Here is a 17,013-nt window from a genome sequence, read left to right as displayed (position 1 = left end):
GGATTTCTTGCTGGCTGTCAAGAGACATAGTACGATACTTCTTGGTTGGGAAGGGGTTAGTAATAGTCTCTTCATTGTCAGAAGCTTCTATTCCATTTCGAACACTAGTGGAAGAAAGAAATATAAAATTTTGCCCAAAGGCCAAGCAATTGGACCTATGAGGTCATTCAGCACACAAAAATTGACAGTAAGAAGGTTTGAAAGGTGTAACATGAGGAAACCCTCGCAGTTGCACTATGAAACAACTGTTAGGAGAGGGTACATAGTCAGATGGAAGAAAGAATGTATGAACAGAGGTACAGTAAAAAGAATGAGAGAGGTTGCAGCTAGGGGCCAAAGGAACAATGCAAAGAACCTTAAGTAATGCCTTCAGTACACCATGTGAGGTGTACCAACAGCACTAACCCACAACGGGGTCAAACACTAGTAAGCAGAAAGTCACCAATTGGGATGGAAGAGTGGCGTTCTGAAAATTGATCAGGCATCATAACAATAAAAACTGGGGAACAGCTACTCTTAGATGTACTTATTCAAAATGCTATATCTCAATTTGGCATCTTTAACAAATACTGTTGCAAGACCAATGAGAATTTAGCAAAGAAATGCATACACTTTTGTTAAACTACTTAATAATCGTGTAATAATATGGAAGTATTTCTTTATAACAAACTTCATCAAAGGAACTGCCGTAGACGCATTTATTTTTTAAATACATTTTTAAATTATTTTTTATTTTTCTATGGGTACTCCTTGAGATCACCCCAAATTTCCTAAAGGAATAAAAGTCTTCGGTACTAGAATCTTACTTTGTATTCACAATTATAATTACTATTTACAAAGGATCCTGCATTTCTGCCTTAGCAAATACCCCTAAGTAGTTCATGGCAGCAATTCCACAACAACAACTGGAATTTGATCAAAGAAAGAAGAAATAAAGATAAAGCAATAAGAGCATTAAAAATGGTATAGAATCATATAAATTACTATACTTTCTTTTAAGATACAAAAAAAAAATTTTTTTTTTGTAGCTACATATCAATCATAAATGGCTGAACTTTAATCCACTTACCTGAGCTGTTGGAGGGTTGAGAGCGGAGCACCATAATTGTGGTGTGACATCAGCCAGAGCCCACACATATCCATCAACAGCATGAGTGCTCTGAGACTCTGCCAGAGTTGGATGATAAGGGTACTGGTCGCTGCTCATCGTCCATATGGTATCTGCCTCATTGCTTTCATTGGAACACAGTACGCAGGTTCCTGCACATAATTTACTTCAGTCATTACTGGATAACATACATACACAGTAAAAAAAATTATAAATCTACAAGATCTTTCCAATTATGCAAGTGTAATTGAAAGCATTACATTATTCTACAGCTCTCCAAAGTTGGTTTGTTCTATTCAAGAAAACATTTTAACCCACCAAGCTTATGTCATTAATAGTTTATATGCTGCATTTCATAAAAAGTGAAGAATGGACACACTGCAGTACACATCATTCATGCAGAGATAAAATAATATCCTTACACAATGTAGCAGGTACTAGGTCTTCTACTGTATGCAAAACACTAATCTCACTTCTCCAGGTCTGTGTTGTGAACAATAGTTTTAGTATTGTGACAAATATTAATTCCTATATAAATTTCAGTCACTTGAAAATTATTTAAAAATTCCTTGATACATGTATTTGCCTTTTTAGATGCTTTTTTCAAATTTTTGTTTTATGAACAATCAAGATCTGGAAAAAAAAAGTGTGATGCTCAAATCAATCTCAGTGAAGTAGAAACCTTAAAGTTTTTATCTTAACTTTCATTACCCCAACTGCCTTGGGATCCTAATTAGCACTGAGACATCACAAACCAACTTCAGTATCAGGTAAGTAGTCCTACTTCTTCATGGATGTCAATCATAAACCATCAGCCATCAACCACTGCATAGTGCGAGTACAGTTCCCCGTTACATCTAATCTCAGGATTTCAGCAACCTACTACAGACCCCTTATTTTACAGCAATTGCAAGGTTTTTAATCAACAGTTGCAAGTTAATACTCTTTGGAGAACTGGTTTTTCTTCCTGACCTAATGTCTTGTATTATAAGATTCTCCTTTATAGAAAATCACTCCTTCCTACGCTGTAATTCAGGTTATGTAAATGACAGGTTTGTCAGAGAAACTTAATTTCTCTTGAACAAACTTTTTCTTTAATACAAGCAGAACTTGCAATAATAGCTAACCCATCCAACCCTAATGATTTCTAGATTACATGAGAAGTTAGGTTCTCACCTAGTCTGAACAAAAGGTCCACAGGGGTATATGTATAAACCTTTTGACTCAGCAATGCTGATCACAACTGTCAGCTATGTAAATGATTGGTTTGTACTGGAAAAATAAATTATGTTTCCAAATAACTTGATTTTTTCACACAATAAAACCACTCACCATGATCCCTAAAACTGTACTAAACTTCAGTAAAACAAGGGTAAAACTGAGGATCAATAAAAATAAACAACTTTCCAATAAATGACAGTAATGATGAAAATGCTAAAAAAAACAAATCATCAAAGCACTGATCTTGATAAAGAGATATTTTTGTATGGTCACCCGGAAATTTTTTAAGCTTTTTATTTAACTGTCAAATAATGTGCTGAATAAAAAAAAAACAATATGGTACTGAAGTATTCTTAGCCAGCTTGAATACCTTCCTTATGCTTCCTCTTATGCCTACAAAATACAAATTTTAGGAAGTCTATATTATTCTATTATTACTGAACTATTCTTATTTATTCATGAACTGATTTTTTTAATAATACATAAAAATGAGTGCATAAAATATCCAGGCTGAAATTTACCTAAAATATATACGGACAAACGAATGAAAAGAATTTGCACAAAAATTGTTATTTCTCTTTATTAATACCTTAGCTATATATATTTATTTATAAAGAACACATCATCATCTAGTTGCAAATACAGAAATAAAATGAATTTATTACTTTTTACTGAACAAGTAAAAATGACAAATTTTTAATCAATTTGTATTTTTCATAACTAAAAAACCTGAGGTCTTAACATTAGGATAAATAACTTAGCGCCAGCTGGAAACCGGTAAGTTAAAAAAAAATTGTGTACGCAAGGGACTATTGGCATCTGTGCTTGGTCACGAGTCATGTGGAGCCACCCATATACCCCTCTTTAACTTGTGACCCTGTAGTTATTTTTTTACCGCCTTTAACAGAGGACGTGCTTTGCTTCTGTCCTTTTAAACAGTTTGCCAATGAGACTGACATGTATGTACACTATAATAATAATGACTTATCACAAACATTAATGGTTATAATTTTTCTTGGAATGAAATAGAAAAATCACTTACCATGTGAATAAAGGGCTTTGTGAACTTTTGTTGGTCGGTATACAGTGGCGTTGGCTGCAAACCCAGGAGGAAGACGCACATGCAAGAGCAAAAGTTGTGAAGGACGTTGACCAGGTCCACCATTTATATTGACAGTTGTATAATAAAGCCGTACTCCTGTGCCTGAAATGTTAACAATGATAAAATGATTGAGCAATTTAATATTATATTACTTGGTGTCACAACAACATGGGTTACCAACACCAAAAAACATTAATTAATGTTTTTCTCATAAGGTAAAAAATTGTAAGTTACTGAAATAATTAAATTTTCAGAACTGAAGTTGAAATAGAAAAATTTGACATTTTTTCTATATGTTGGCCTGTGAAATCTTATTGAATATACTGGAAAATTTAATTTCCCCCTCTTTCCTTTTATTTCAATCACTGACTAAATTTTCATCATCATCACGCATAAATACTCTTTAACTTTTGGATCTGTGAGAACTGGTTATAATTTTATATAATGCCAGGCAAAACTTAATGACAATAGCAGGTAGTTATGACCGTTGAAATGTCTCTTAAAGTCCCTTCCTTGTTAACTTTAATTTTCATTTTACCTAATATTGCAATGAATAAAAAAATCCTTAACACACAGAAAATTAAAACTTCACTCTACTGATATAGAAGGCATTCCAAGTGCCATAAAGGGTATTCCATGAGCTGAATGCACAAAGTTTCTTACCTGTGACAACTACCAAATGAATATGCGGAGACTCATATGTGCTAATAGGGCAAAGACTCACAACGCCCTTGAAATTTGACTTATCAACAGTCCTGCAAAGGAATAAAAACAACAGATTTTAGCCAAAGAACCGTTGACATATACAAAGCTAACCATAATTCACTTTGCCAAGCCTTAAAAAATACATTTTTCCTATAGGGTTGCCACTTGAAGAGTGCTATCTGCAGCTTATCTTTTGCTGACTTTAATATATTTACCTTGCTTTAACTCCCACATTTTAGTGGTCTCATTAAATCAATTAACAATGGAAATATATTCAAAAGAAAGTTTCCTGAACCCATTCTACTGGCAGGAAGGTCTTTGCATAAATGTTAGTCAGTTCAAGTACAAATTCATCTTTCCTTACTTTGCAGCTTGGAGAGCAGCATTCATTATGTTATTGTGAGGAACTGATACAACCCTGCATGTACCCTTGCCATCAGCATCTAAATCATAAACTGTGATGGTACCTTTGTCACTAAGAGTATACAGTATATGTCTGGTGTCATCAACCTCAACCTGGAATTTAGAAAGAGGCATTATCATTATTATATAATTATTATTATCATAATCATAATTTTAATTATTATTATCATTATTACTACTAAGTTTAACAAGACCAGTTAATTACATTTCTATTGAAAACTGCATGACCAAAAAGATATAACATACACCAATTTAAAAGGGAAAAGATGGGATGCCTTCTCTCCTAAACAGGCATGACAACCACTCTTCTCCAAATATTTCTCATGTCACCTTCATGAGAGGTGGTACTGAACCAATTAAGAGCTATGCATCAAAGTCATCTGAAGCACTCTAGTCTACTAAAGATTGATATAAATCCTTGCCCAAAACTTGAAGATATTCTTCCTCCAAACAAAACAGGAATTTCCTGGATGACGAGTAGGCTGGGATGCAGAAATAAGCAACATGCAGAGCTACAGATGCAAGATAGTCACCCATCCCCATTATGGATTGTCTGATTAGCTCTACCATCTCCATCCTGAAGGGAGGTCAATGGAAGGACTTTGTTCAATGGACTAAGGTTGAGTTTTTGAATTATCGCCTGTACCTTGTCATCCAAAAATTTGAAAACGTCCAGGATATTACCTGCCTGCATTTCTAAATCTGTAGGATGCAAGGTCAGAGGAGGACTTTTTTCTAAAAAGGGCAGTGTGTTACAAAGGCAAGTCTGTCACAAACTCGTACACCTTTATCCCACAAGACATCAGCAAGAATGTCTGGCTGCTATTGCTATTATTATTATTAATAGGTGTTAGTTTTTCCAGACCTCTGAGTCTCAAGTAGACTCTTCTCGGGCTGGTTCTCAGGGATCAATCCTGAGAAGAAGAAGAAGAAGAAGAAGAAGAAGAAAAAAAAAAAAAAAATTAGACTTTATTTGAGAAACCCGTCTTATTTAAAAAATTTATGATATTATTAATTGAAAAATTGCTGCTTTCCGCAAGAATATTTTTCATTTCCGAACTCCGCAGATAAATAGATCTTTGCTGGGTCCAATTTGGGCACTCAACAAGCAAATGCTGTACTGTCATGGGTGTTTGACATCTGTTACATTTCACTGGGTCAGCATGTGGTGTTGACATCAAGTGACCATGTGAGAATCTTGTGTGTCCTATACGTAGCCTTGCTAGGATCACCTCTTTTGCTCTTTCCTCCTGTGAGGATGTCCTCCATGCATAGACTTCAGTTTTTATATTTTTAAGTTTATTTGTTGTTGGCACAGAGGCCCATTCTTCTTTCCAATCCTGGTAAATTAATGTTTTAACTGATTTTACCCAGTCTGACACCTGGGGCATATGAAATTGTTGGAGGGATAGTGCAGGAAGGCTAATTTGGCAGCAGAGTCTGCATATTCATTTTCCTTTTATTCCCTTTTATTCCCCAGTGTGCTGGGATCCAACATATTTCCCATTGATATTCCTGATTGGAGGAGTTGATGAATTTTTATTTGAATTTCCTGTACTATTTGGTTTCCTGGTTTATACTGTCTTATTGCATCTATAGCGCTACGTGAGTCACTGAAAATAACAGAGACACTTGCTTTTGCCTCAGATATCATATCTAGAGCCATCTGTATGGCTGTGACTTCAGCAGTAAATACTGATGATATTGAAGGTAGGCTTTTTTACTTAACATATTTTTCGAATATGCAGATGCTCCTACTCCAACATTATTTTTGGAGCCGTCTGTATGTAATCATAAATTGTCGTCTTTTCTTCTAATGTGCTCCAAAGCATGTTGGCGGTACATTTCCGTACTTGTCATTTGTTTTTTGAGTAGGTAAGACAGGGAGGTACATATCTTTACTCTATTTAAAATCCATGGTGGTGGCAATTCCATTGGTGGGTGAAAAATTGGATTCCTATTATGTATGTTCATTATGTATCTAGCTCTTTTTGGGAAAGAGCTAGTAACTCTATTAACTGCTGTTACTTGATTACAGTTTTGGAAGCAGTAAGTTGCAGGAGACGATCCTGCTTGCATTGAAAAGACCTCTTTGTATTATTAAATTACGGTGATGTTTTAAGGGCAAAACACCTGCCTCCACCAAAATGAGTTTGTTGGGGACGATCGGAAAGCTCCTGTGCACAATCGCACGCCTTCATGGTGCACTGCATCGAGAGATTTTAATGCAGATTCTGAGGCGGATGAATATATTGGACAGCAGTAATCTATTATGGATAAGACTGTTGCCTTATATATCATTAATAAAATGTCTCGCTTTGCTCCCCAATTAGTGTGTGATAACTTTTTTAATATGGCAAGGGCTTTGATGCCCTTGGCTTTAATGTATTTGATGTGCTCTTTCCAATTTAAAATGTTATCATTAATCTATTACTCCTAGATACTTGATTTTTGTACAAAATTGTATTTCAGTGCTATAAAGATGCAGTTTGATTGTTTGGTTCTTCATCCACCTTTTGTCTTTGTAGAAGACGATTGCTTTTGTTTTATCAGTTGAAAATTTAAATCCAACTGAATTTGCCCAACTACATATATTTGAAATGGCAGTACTGAGAACTCTCTGAGCATGTCTCAGATTACTACTCGTATAGTAAATGACAAAGTCATCAACATATAAACTGTTTTTTTACACCACTTGGTAAATTTATAGTAATGTCATTGATTGCTAAAGCAAACAATGTACAGCTCAAGACACTACCTTGAGGGATTCCTTCTTCCAGTTTATAGGTTACTGAGTAGGAATTTTCTACTCTTACTTGAAAAGTTCTGTTTGTTAAGAAGTTCTTAATAAATATTGGTAAGTGGCCTCTTAGTCCCTTGGAGTGGAGTTTTTGCATGATGTTATGTTTCCCATGTTGTATCGTATGCTTTTTCTATAGCAAAAAAATATAGCTACTGTTAATTTCTTTTGTTCAAAGCCTTTTTTGATATGATCTTCTAAATGTGTTAAGGGATCTAGGGTTGATCTGCCAGCTATTGAACCAGATTGTGTTGGTGTTAAAATGGATTCTTTGGTTATTACATACGTTAATCGTGCATTAACCATTTTTTCTAAGATTTTGCATAGGCAACTTGTTAGAGATATCGGTCTATAATTGGATGGATTACTTGCATCCTTTCCTGGTTTGTTTATTGGAATAATTATGGCATGTTTCCATTTATCAGGAAAGACACGTTTTAGCCAGATACTATTGTAAAATTTTAATAAATATGATTTAGCTATAGGAGCTAATTTTTCTATCATTTCAAATGATATTTTATCATATCCTGGTGCAGAGGGATGACAAGAGTTGATGGCATTATCTAGTTCATCCATGTTAAAAATATAGTTTATATTCCAGGTCTTCAAGAGTTTTCAAAATTGAGTATTATATTTTCTTTTTGTTTTCTGATACTTTGAAAATGTGTATCTAGGCTGGAGTAAGCACTGATGTTTTCAAAATGTTTCCCAATTATGTTTGATATTTCATAAGTATCATGGTATATTTTTTCCATTTAAATGTATTGCACTTCTTGGAGGTCCTTATATGTTTCCATTGATTTTCCTATTATCTTTTGCCAGCCAGACATCCCTTGTGGATGTGTTTGAAGATATGTTTGAGACATATTCCTTCCATGATGCGATTTTTTCAGCTATTACCGTTTTTCTAAATTTGGCTGTATATATTTGTTATAGTGGGTTTAATGTGGTTAATTGTTATGTTTGTTATAACTATTTTGTTTAATATGTTTATACTATAGGGCATTTTGTTGAGTGATTTAAGGCGAGTTTGAGTCTGTTTAGATTGCGACTCAATATGTGTTTTATTTTTTTACTTAATGTTGTTAATGTTGGATTCCACCATGGGACAGGGGATTTTGTGGAATGTGTTTTGGTTTTTGGAATACTTTTATCTGCAGCATTTATTATGAAGTTTGAGAAGGATTCACATGTAGTATTGTGATCTTCATTATGTGGGAATGGTGGTATGTTTCGTGTGTATAGGAAATATTTATCCCAGTTAGCTTTTTGGATATTATATCTTGTAGGTGGCAATATTTTGACATTACTTAAGTAGTTCAGAATGATTGGGAAATGGTCACTTGTGTATGAATCGTCTAGGACGTTCCATTCAAATTTCTCCGCTACATCATTTGAACATAATGAAATGTCAATTGAAGAAAAGGTTAGGTGTGTATTTGAAAAATATGTTGGAAACTTTCGCTTTCATTGAGACAATACAGATTGTGTTTCATTATAGTATTCTCTATGTTGATTCCGGATGTCAGTGGGGTTTATTAATATCCCATAATGGATTATGTGCATTAAAATCTCCTACTATAAGTAGTGGTTCCTGTATACTTTTGCTAATAAGTTCAGAAAAATCACTGAAATTTGCATTGAAATTTGGTTGGTTATATAAATTACAAATAGTAATTTTACTTTTATCAGGCATATACAGTTTAATTGATGTTATTTGATATGGCATAGATGGTATGTCAACAGGTTCATATGTAATGCTATTATGAACGTATATGGCTGTGCCTAATTTTTCCACCGTCAGTTGGTGAATAACAGGCAATTTTATAGTGTTGGATATTTGTAGGGTTACTTCCTATATGTTGTAGAACCTATGCACATTGGGTTGTGGTCTCGTATGATTCTTTGTAATTCACCCAGACGTAGTCGGGTTTAAGAGACCATTTATATTCCATTGAATGATTTATATTCCATTATTGGGAGGAATTGGTGTTAAATTCTGTAAATTGATTGCTGATTTTACTTTATCTCGTAGTTTATATGCATTTGAATTTATTTGTGGTTTTTTAATCGTTGTATTTGTATGTTGGTTATTAGATTCTGCAGTTGTTTGTTTTTCATAGTTGAATATTAATAAGTCTATTTTTGATTTTATAATTTCCTTTTTGTATTTTAAGGATTCAGAACATAATTCGTTCTCATGTTGGTGTGTTAAAGGGCACCTCCTTAATTTGGTAAAATTGTCAATACAATTTCGTACTGTGTCCTCTGTCTGGTAGTTAGTTGGTTATATGTACTTACAAAGCATTCATTACAACCACAAGATGAAGCATGTTTGGTAATGTTAATTATTGGTTCAGAAGTTTTTGGTCTAGCTTTAGAAATTTCTGGTTTTGTAATTCTATTGTTCCTTTTCTGTAGTGATAAGGACTGTTGGTTTGAGGGGTTATTTGTTTTGTTGTTGTTAATGGATATTTCGGTCTTGTGGATGGTGGGGGGTGATAGTTATATTTTGGTTTGGTTTAATGGTATGATTTTCATTAGTATTATTTGATGGAAATTTGTAAAAAAAAAAAAAGAGTGATCTTTACTGTCCAGATGTTGGCTGTTTGATTGAGATTGAGGGTAATTGTGTATTTCCCACTTGTGATGAGGTTAGTTTAATATCTTTTTTAAAATGTTCTGCTGTGTAGTTGGAGTCTCTCTGGATTGATTTGTAATTTTCAATATTTACTTTTTTTTCCCTTAGGTGGGGTTCTTTCTAGAATTCTTTTCTTTTTGCCAGTTCGATTATCATCATTATTTAATTCTTCTTCTATTGGAAGTTCTTTTCCATGGATAACTGAATCATCTATGTTGGTGGTGGTATTGGTTGTTGTAATAGTATCACTTTTATTTTGGGTTTTCGAGTATTATTGGTATGAAATCCAGTTTCCATGTTTATACTATCTTGTTTGTCATTGTGCTGTTTGATGTCTTGATTTTTAGTCACATTTGAAAAGGTGGGGGTTTTGGATGGATTGTTAACGCCTCTTACTTTTAGCTCAAGTCTGGCTTCCATGACTGACATTCCTGTCCTATTTATTAACAACTGAAGTTCTGTTTGTTTATATTGGTAAAATGAACACTCCTTAGATTTTGCGTGATGGGCTAGTCCACAATTAATACATTTTTGATGTTTACAGTTTCCAATTAGTGGTATGGTCATCTGATGCACAGACTGCACATATAGCTTTATTACGGCATCTTTTGTATGTGTGTCCATACCTTGAGCACTGTGTACATTGTAATGGTTTAGGAACAAAAGGACGAACTTCTCTATTTTGTCCAAGAATTTTTATTGTAAATGGTAAGTCTTGCCTGTAAATTTTATTTTGGCAATGTTGATATTTTTACTTTTATCTTTCTACTTGAAATAGAGTATATTTCTAAATCGTGGATATTGTTATATCTCAATTTTAGGAGTCTAGCAATAGTTGTTTTGAAGGAAGCTCCTGCTCGCTATTGGGTAGGATGACTGTACCCTGTACATAATTCAATGTTTCATGGGCTTGTAATTATTACCTTTATATTATTTATTTCTGTTATACTTAAAAAGGCAGTGGACTGCTTTTTATTGGTTACTTGGATAAGCCATTCATTGTCCTTTGATGTGTCTGCATTCCATGTCTTGTGTTGGATATATGTTAAGTAATTTGTTTTTCTAGCATCGCTGCTGAGATTTTGTTGTCAGCTTTGAGGACTAGAAATTTTTGAACCAATTATCTGGATCCAAAGAGGTCATCAAAATGTACCAATGTGGGATTAAGTCGGTAATTTTTGTTTCTTTTTGGTCCTTGTTTTATGTATGTTGCTTGTCTATTATGATTTTTATATTTTTCTGTATTGCTGAGAGGATTATTTGTCTCTAATTCAGAATTCTTGTTCATCATATATGGTTCCATTGTTACGATAACGATATTGGAGTTTACCAATTTATTTTTGTTTGTTTCTTTTGTATTTATGCACTCTATTTGGTTTTCTGGCTCTCTGCTTTACTTGGAACAGGTGGGTTCCTTTGTATCTTTTATAGTACTTTCACTACTTGTGGCAGTACCTAGGAAATTCGGGAGTGACGTGCCAATGGTCATCAACTGTGCCGTAGTTTTTCCATCATGGGGCCCAGGGGTACTCAAATCATTTATTTCACACTTCATAAATTTTGAGTTTTTAACACACACACACACACACACACACACACACACACACACACACACACACACACACACACACACACACACACACACAAAATTCTTGAAAAGATATCATTGGCCCTTCGCGAAGTTAAATTTTCTGCCAAAGGCACAAGTGAGAAAGGACTCCCAAATGTCCGCATCCCTACCCTACCCCAAAAGGGGATGGCATAACATGATTAGTATGGCCCAAGTGTAAGCAGAACCCGCTTGCTAGGACTAAGAGTATTATGTTAATACAATTATCCCCATCCTAATCACATTATGGGCAAACTGGATTAGAATGCCGAGAGTTCTATTCCTAGAACAGGCCCCCCCTGGATCCGTGGTCCAGCTCCACAGAATAGTTCCGCCTGAAAAACAGGTCCGAACATTGTCGGGTAGATGATGGATTCACCACAGTTCTCACTATTTAGCTTCGATTTAACTCCACGTTAAGCCATGATATGTTTTCTCATTTATTTTGTTTGCTTTCAAATTTTGGCAAAAAATGGAAAGGTCCACATAAGTTTACTCGAAAATATATAATGTCATATGGGACTCTTGGGTTCGAACCTGGGAAGAGATTCCTGAGGTTCGAGAGCCCCCTCACCACGTCAAGGTGGTCCCAAAATGAGGGGGGCTGCTATTGCTAAAGGTAATTGAAAGTCAGTGGCTGAAGCATTCTTCCTTGGTCTATGAAATAGATGTTGCTTCTTGTAGGCATGCACCAAACATTAATGCATTTCTATTTTAATACATTTATATATAATTTCACATACCTGGTTTATAGGATCATCTTCAGAAAAAGCAAGGAAAGGCAAGATGTATGACAAGGTCGATCTGGTGTGATTAACCTTCTGACACTTCCGAGTAAACCACCCATCTTCTGCCTTTGATGGAAAAATAGTTGTAAAAATTATATAAATACATAAACCAATGCAATGTTAAGTCCATATAAACAGAATATAATTTCAATAAGCTTGGTTTACAGTAGAAATACTTATCATAAAGCATTTTTAACCTAGAACTTTCCAAGATACAATAATTAAATACTGTCTATACATCATTAAAACACAAACAGAGCAGATTATATAATCATTACTTATGTACTGATACTGTGCCAAATTTTGACATTTAAAGCACCTGGACTTAGGATCAGCCTCTACAAATCTACTTTTAAATATCCTTACTTGGTAAACAAGTTCATAAAGGCATCCATCCTTTGCTCCCATAAACACACGGCCATCAGCTGTGCCAGTGATGGTGAGAATATACGAGCCATCCGCTGGTACAGAGAAGAGTGGCTCAGGTAACAAGTGCATCCCAGAATAACCGTCAACTGAAAGATTGGCAATAATTAAGTTAATGCAGATACCTTTAGCAATATCAAGAAACTTATTTAAATAATATATATAAATGGTCAGAAGCAGTAAAGTAAATCCTACAAAACTATACATAACATTATATATATATATATATATATATATATATATATATATATATATATATAGATATTATATATATATATATATATAATATATATTATTATATATATATATATATATATATACATGTACATTGTCTTTCCAAATAAAATGTGAACTTCAACACAGAACATATAACGAATAATGATTTTTGTGGGAAAATGGGGATCACGTGTTATACATGAAGTTGAATTTACTAAAGGCATACATGAATAATCAACTTCACACTCAGTGCATTGTATAATAAAATAAATTTCCACAATAAACAGTACAGAAAAAGCACAAAAATGACATTTTTAATCAATTTGTATTTTTCATAGCTAACAAACCTGAGGTCTTAATATAGCATAAATCTTCTGGCACCTGCTGGAAACCAGTTAAGAACAATCAAAGATTGTAAATGCAAGGAATCTGTGGCATCTGACATCCGATATGTAGTTGAGGCGGAAGCAAGTTGAGAGAGTGCACTTTAATCCATTAATGCATCAGTCTTGAGTGCACTTGACTACAGTGATGCATCAGTCTTTCTTCCAACCCAGGATGAAACGTAAGAGGGGCGGCTAGAGGTGGGCAGTCAACATTAAGACCTCAGGTTTATTAGCTATGAAAAATACAAATTGATTAAAAATTTGTCATTTTTGTGCTAGGTTTGGCTAGGCTAAGAACTCAACCACTTACTAGGTTAGGTGGTTAAGGTATGTTCGACTGGCTAGGCTAGGCCAGGATAAGAACTAAGCCACTTAGGCTAAGCTAGGAACTCAACCACTTGGGCTAGGTTAAGAAGGTTAAGGTAGCTTCAACTAGCTAAGCTAGGCCAGACAACAAATTCAAACACTTGCTAGTCTAGGCACTCAACCTCTTATGCTAGGCTAAGATAGTTAAGGCAGGTTCGACTAGCTAGGCTAGGCATGGCTAAGAACTCAACCTCGTAGGCTAGCATAAAATGGTTAAGGCAGGTTCGACTAGCCAGGCTAAGAATTCAACCACTCAGGCTGGAGTGCTTAGATGTAAAAAAACCGACTTGGGGTGAGGAGAGCAAAGCAAACATCCAGTCTCCAAGGCGGTTGAAGAAAGACTGATGTGTCACTGAATTAAAGTGCACTCTCTCTACTAGCTTCCACCTCAACTACACATCGGATGCCAGATGCCACAGATTCCTTGCATTTACAATCTTTGATTGTTTCTAACTGGTTTCCAGTGGGTGCCAGATGATTTATATATCCTATTGTTAAGACCAAAGGTTTGTTCCATGTATGAACAAAGGCATAAATAATTCTTACCTGTTGACTGTGAAAATGACACCCCTAGTAGGACAATTTCTGAAGTTGTTGTAAGACACAGCAGATGTTCTATGTATGACTTGAAGACACCTTTCTTGGGCTTGACTAACCCAACACTGAGAATGGTTTCGTGAAGACCATCAAAATATGCCAAATCACTTCTGTAGATCAAAACAGAAAAATCAACTTTTACCAAATTCAACTTTTGACAACATGCATGCTCTTATTTAGTTGAGTAAAATGCAGTTTCACTGGAAGTATCTAACTTAAAATACTAGTTGCAGCTGCATTCAATCGTTAAAATATGTCTGTCACCTAAAAAGCATCAAGTCATTTCTCTGGTATAACATCACCAATATTTTTGTAAATACCAAATTATTTTTCTTTCTACTCAACTGAATTCTGAAGAAAAAACAAGTAGGAAACTCTATGTGGTCTAAGTCTACAACAAATCATAACCTCATGTACTCATAGAAAAGCACAGCCAAGAAAACTGGAGGTAAACAATTATTTCAAAATTCATAGTGATGCAAAGCTTTCCAAAATATTAGTCAAATTCTTTCTTGCACTGTAATCAACAAAAGCCATCAGAAGGGGGTTTTGAAATTATATAAAAGAAATGCACCGTAGGCTTTAACCCTTAAACGCCGAAGCGGTAAAAAAAACCTGTCTCCCGTGTGCCGGAGGTGTTTCAGAGTGAGCGCGGAAGCGGAAAAAATATTTTTTTCCAAAAAATCACAGTGCGCTTAGTTTTCAAGATTAAGAGTTCATTTTTGGCTCCTTTTTTTTTCATTGGCTGAAGTTTAGTATGCAACCATCAGAAAGGAAAAAAATTATCATTATCATATATAAATAATGCGATATATGATAGCACAAAAACGAAATTTCATATATAATTGTATTCAAATCGCGCTGTGCGCAAAACGGTTAAAGGTAACAAGTTACTTTTTTTTCGTCATAATGTACACTAAATTGCAATCATTTTGGTATATAACACATTATAAAACGATAAAAGCAACACAGAGAAAGTATTATCACAAAATAATGCATGAATTCGTAACGCACGGACGTAAACATGATATTGTTATGATACAATAAAGTTTTATACATACTTACCTGGCAGATATATACATAGCTATTACTCCGTCGTCCCCAACAGAAATTCGAATTTCGCGGCACACGCGGCAGGTAGGTCAGGTGATCTACCCCCCCGCCGCTGGGTGGCGGGAATAGGAACCATACCCGTTTTCTAATTCATATTTTTTTCTTCCAGCTGTCTGCATGAGGGGAGGCTGGGTGGGCCATTTAATTGTATATATCTGCCAGGTAAATATGTATAAAACTTTATTGTATCATAACAATATCATTTTTATACATTCAAACTTACCCGTCAGACATATACATAGCTGATTCACACCATTGTGGAGGGTAAAAGACAGCTATTACTGAATATACAGGTAAACAACATACGTTGTAGGTAATAAATAAATAAACCTTGGTTCCTATGTGTTAGACGAAGAGGGTCGACTTCCTAGCTATTGCTAGTAGTCTGCTTCGTCTCAAGAGCCTCAGCGAGGATGTGACCTATGCTAAGAGTTCTTGTAGATCTGTCAATGGGGTCTTATCCACTTACTTGACAGAATCTAGTGGTCATTTGTTGTCAAGGGGTCTTATCCGACTTACATGACAATACACCAATGCCTATTGGCATAATTTAAGGACCACAACACCGATCCCGATCACCTGATCATAACACGAGGGTTTTTTGTGCTTAATTTGAAAAGAGCTATCCCCAATTCATTTCAAATACCCAAGAAAATAATACACTTATGTTAAAAGAAAAAAAAAAAAAAAAAAAATTTTAATTCACTAGTTAAGGATCAGTGTCGTCTCCCTATCCCAGTAACACATCCGTGGACACGTTATAACAAAGAGAGAGGATCTCTCATAGGTCCACTTGATCTCCTTCGTGCAAAGAGAAGTCAACACAGAGTTGCATCTCCCGTTATTACAGCTAATATGTCTCTCACGACATATTGTTATGGAAAGAACAAGAATTTGTTAAAAGCCCGCACTTCAAGCGCTTTTAATTCTTAGCTGTTTGAAGGAATCATCAAGTTACTCAAGAAGTGCTTTAGAGATTCCACTGTTCCAAAGAGACCAGGCTTTCTTTGAAATAGATCTCTTCTGGATGAAGCCCAGAGCCTGGCTTGCGCCTGCCTGGTGCCTCGCTCCATTCTGGCGCCTCTCTCGCCTGGCTGGCGCCTCACTCGCGCTGGCTGTACCTCGCGCCTGGCTGGCGCTCGCAGGCCTGCTCGCTTGCCTGGTCTCGCGTCTGGCTGGCTCCTCACGCCTGGCTGACTTCTCCCCACTTGCTGGAGATTCGAGCTTGTTAAGAGTCTCGATGAAAACTGGCGATGTCCACCTCGGACACTTTATTTGCCTGATTTATTCGCCTCTAGCGCATCTGCGCCAGATTGGAGGCCTACTCCTTCTCTCATCAGACAATGACAGTGTTTATTTGGACTGTCTTGCTCTGGCGTCTTTACGCCTGTTTGGCATTTGGCGCCTGAATGGCGCTACATTGTCCGAAAGTCTGAACATCCACAATCGTTTATCAGGAGAATGGAAAAGGGTGGAAGAAATTCTTTCACTTTGAGCTTATGGCCTCCGTAA

General features: G+C 35.5%; 1 protein-coding gene and 1 long non-coding RNA gene across 2 annotated transcripts in view; both read right to left on the bottom strand.

The window, feature by feature from the left end:
• LOC135212392 (nuclear pore complex protein Nup155-like) overlaps nt 1–15,991 on the bottom strand; it is a 62,967-nt gene extending 46,976 nt beyond the window's left edge. Inside the window, 8 exon segments of the mRNA XM_064245761.1 lie at nt 1,070–1,260; nt 3,372–3,533; nt 4,095–4,186; nt 4,501–4,652; nt 12,353–12,463; nt 12,764–12,912; nt 14,338–14,557; nt 15,971–15,991. Of these exon segments, the coding sequence (XP_064101831.1) occupies nt 1,070–1,260; nt 3,372–3,533; nt 4,095–4,186; nt 4,501–4,652; nt 12,353–12,463; nt 12,764–12,912; nt 14,338–14,557; nt 15,971–15,991 (1,098 nt within the window).
• Nucleotides 1–17,013, bottom strand: part of LOC135212572 (uncharacterized) — a 157,449-nt gene that overhangs the window by 105,490 nt on the left and 34,946 nt on the right. The window lies entirely within an intron of this gene.

Source organism: Macrobrachium nipponense, chromosome 41 (genome assembly GCF_015104395.2).
Source record: "Macrobrachium nipponense isolate FS-2020 chromosome 41, ASM1510439v2, whole genome shotgun sequence".
In the NCBI taxonomy this organism is placed as follows: domain Eukaryota; kingdom Metazoa; phylum Arthropoda; class Malacostraca; order Decapoda; family Palaemonidae; genus Macrobrachium; species Macrobrachium nipponense.
This window is presented reverse-complemented; position numbering and strand designations above follow the sequence as displayed.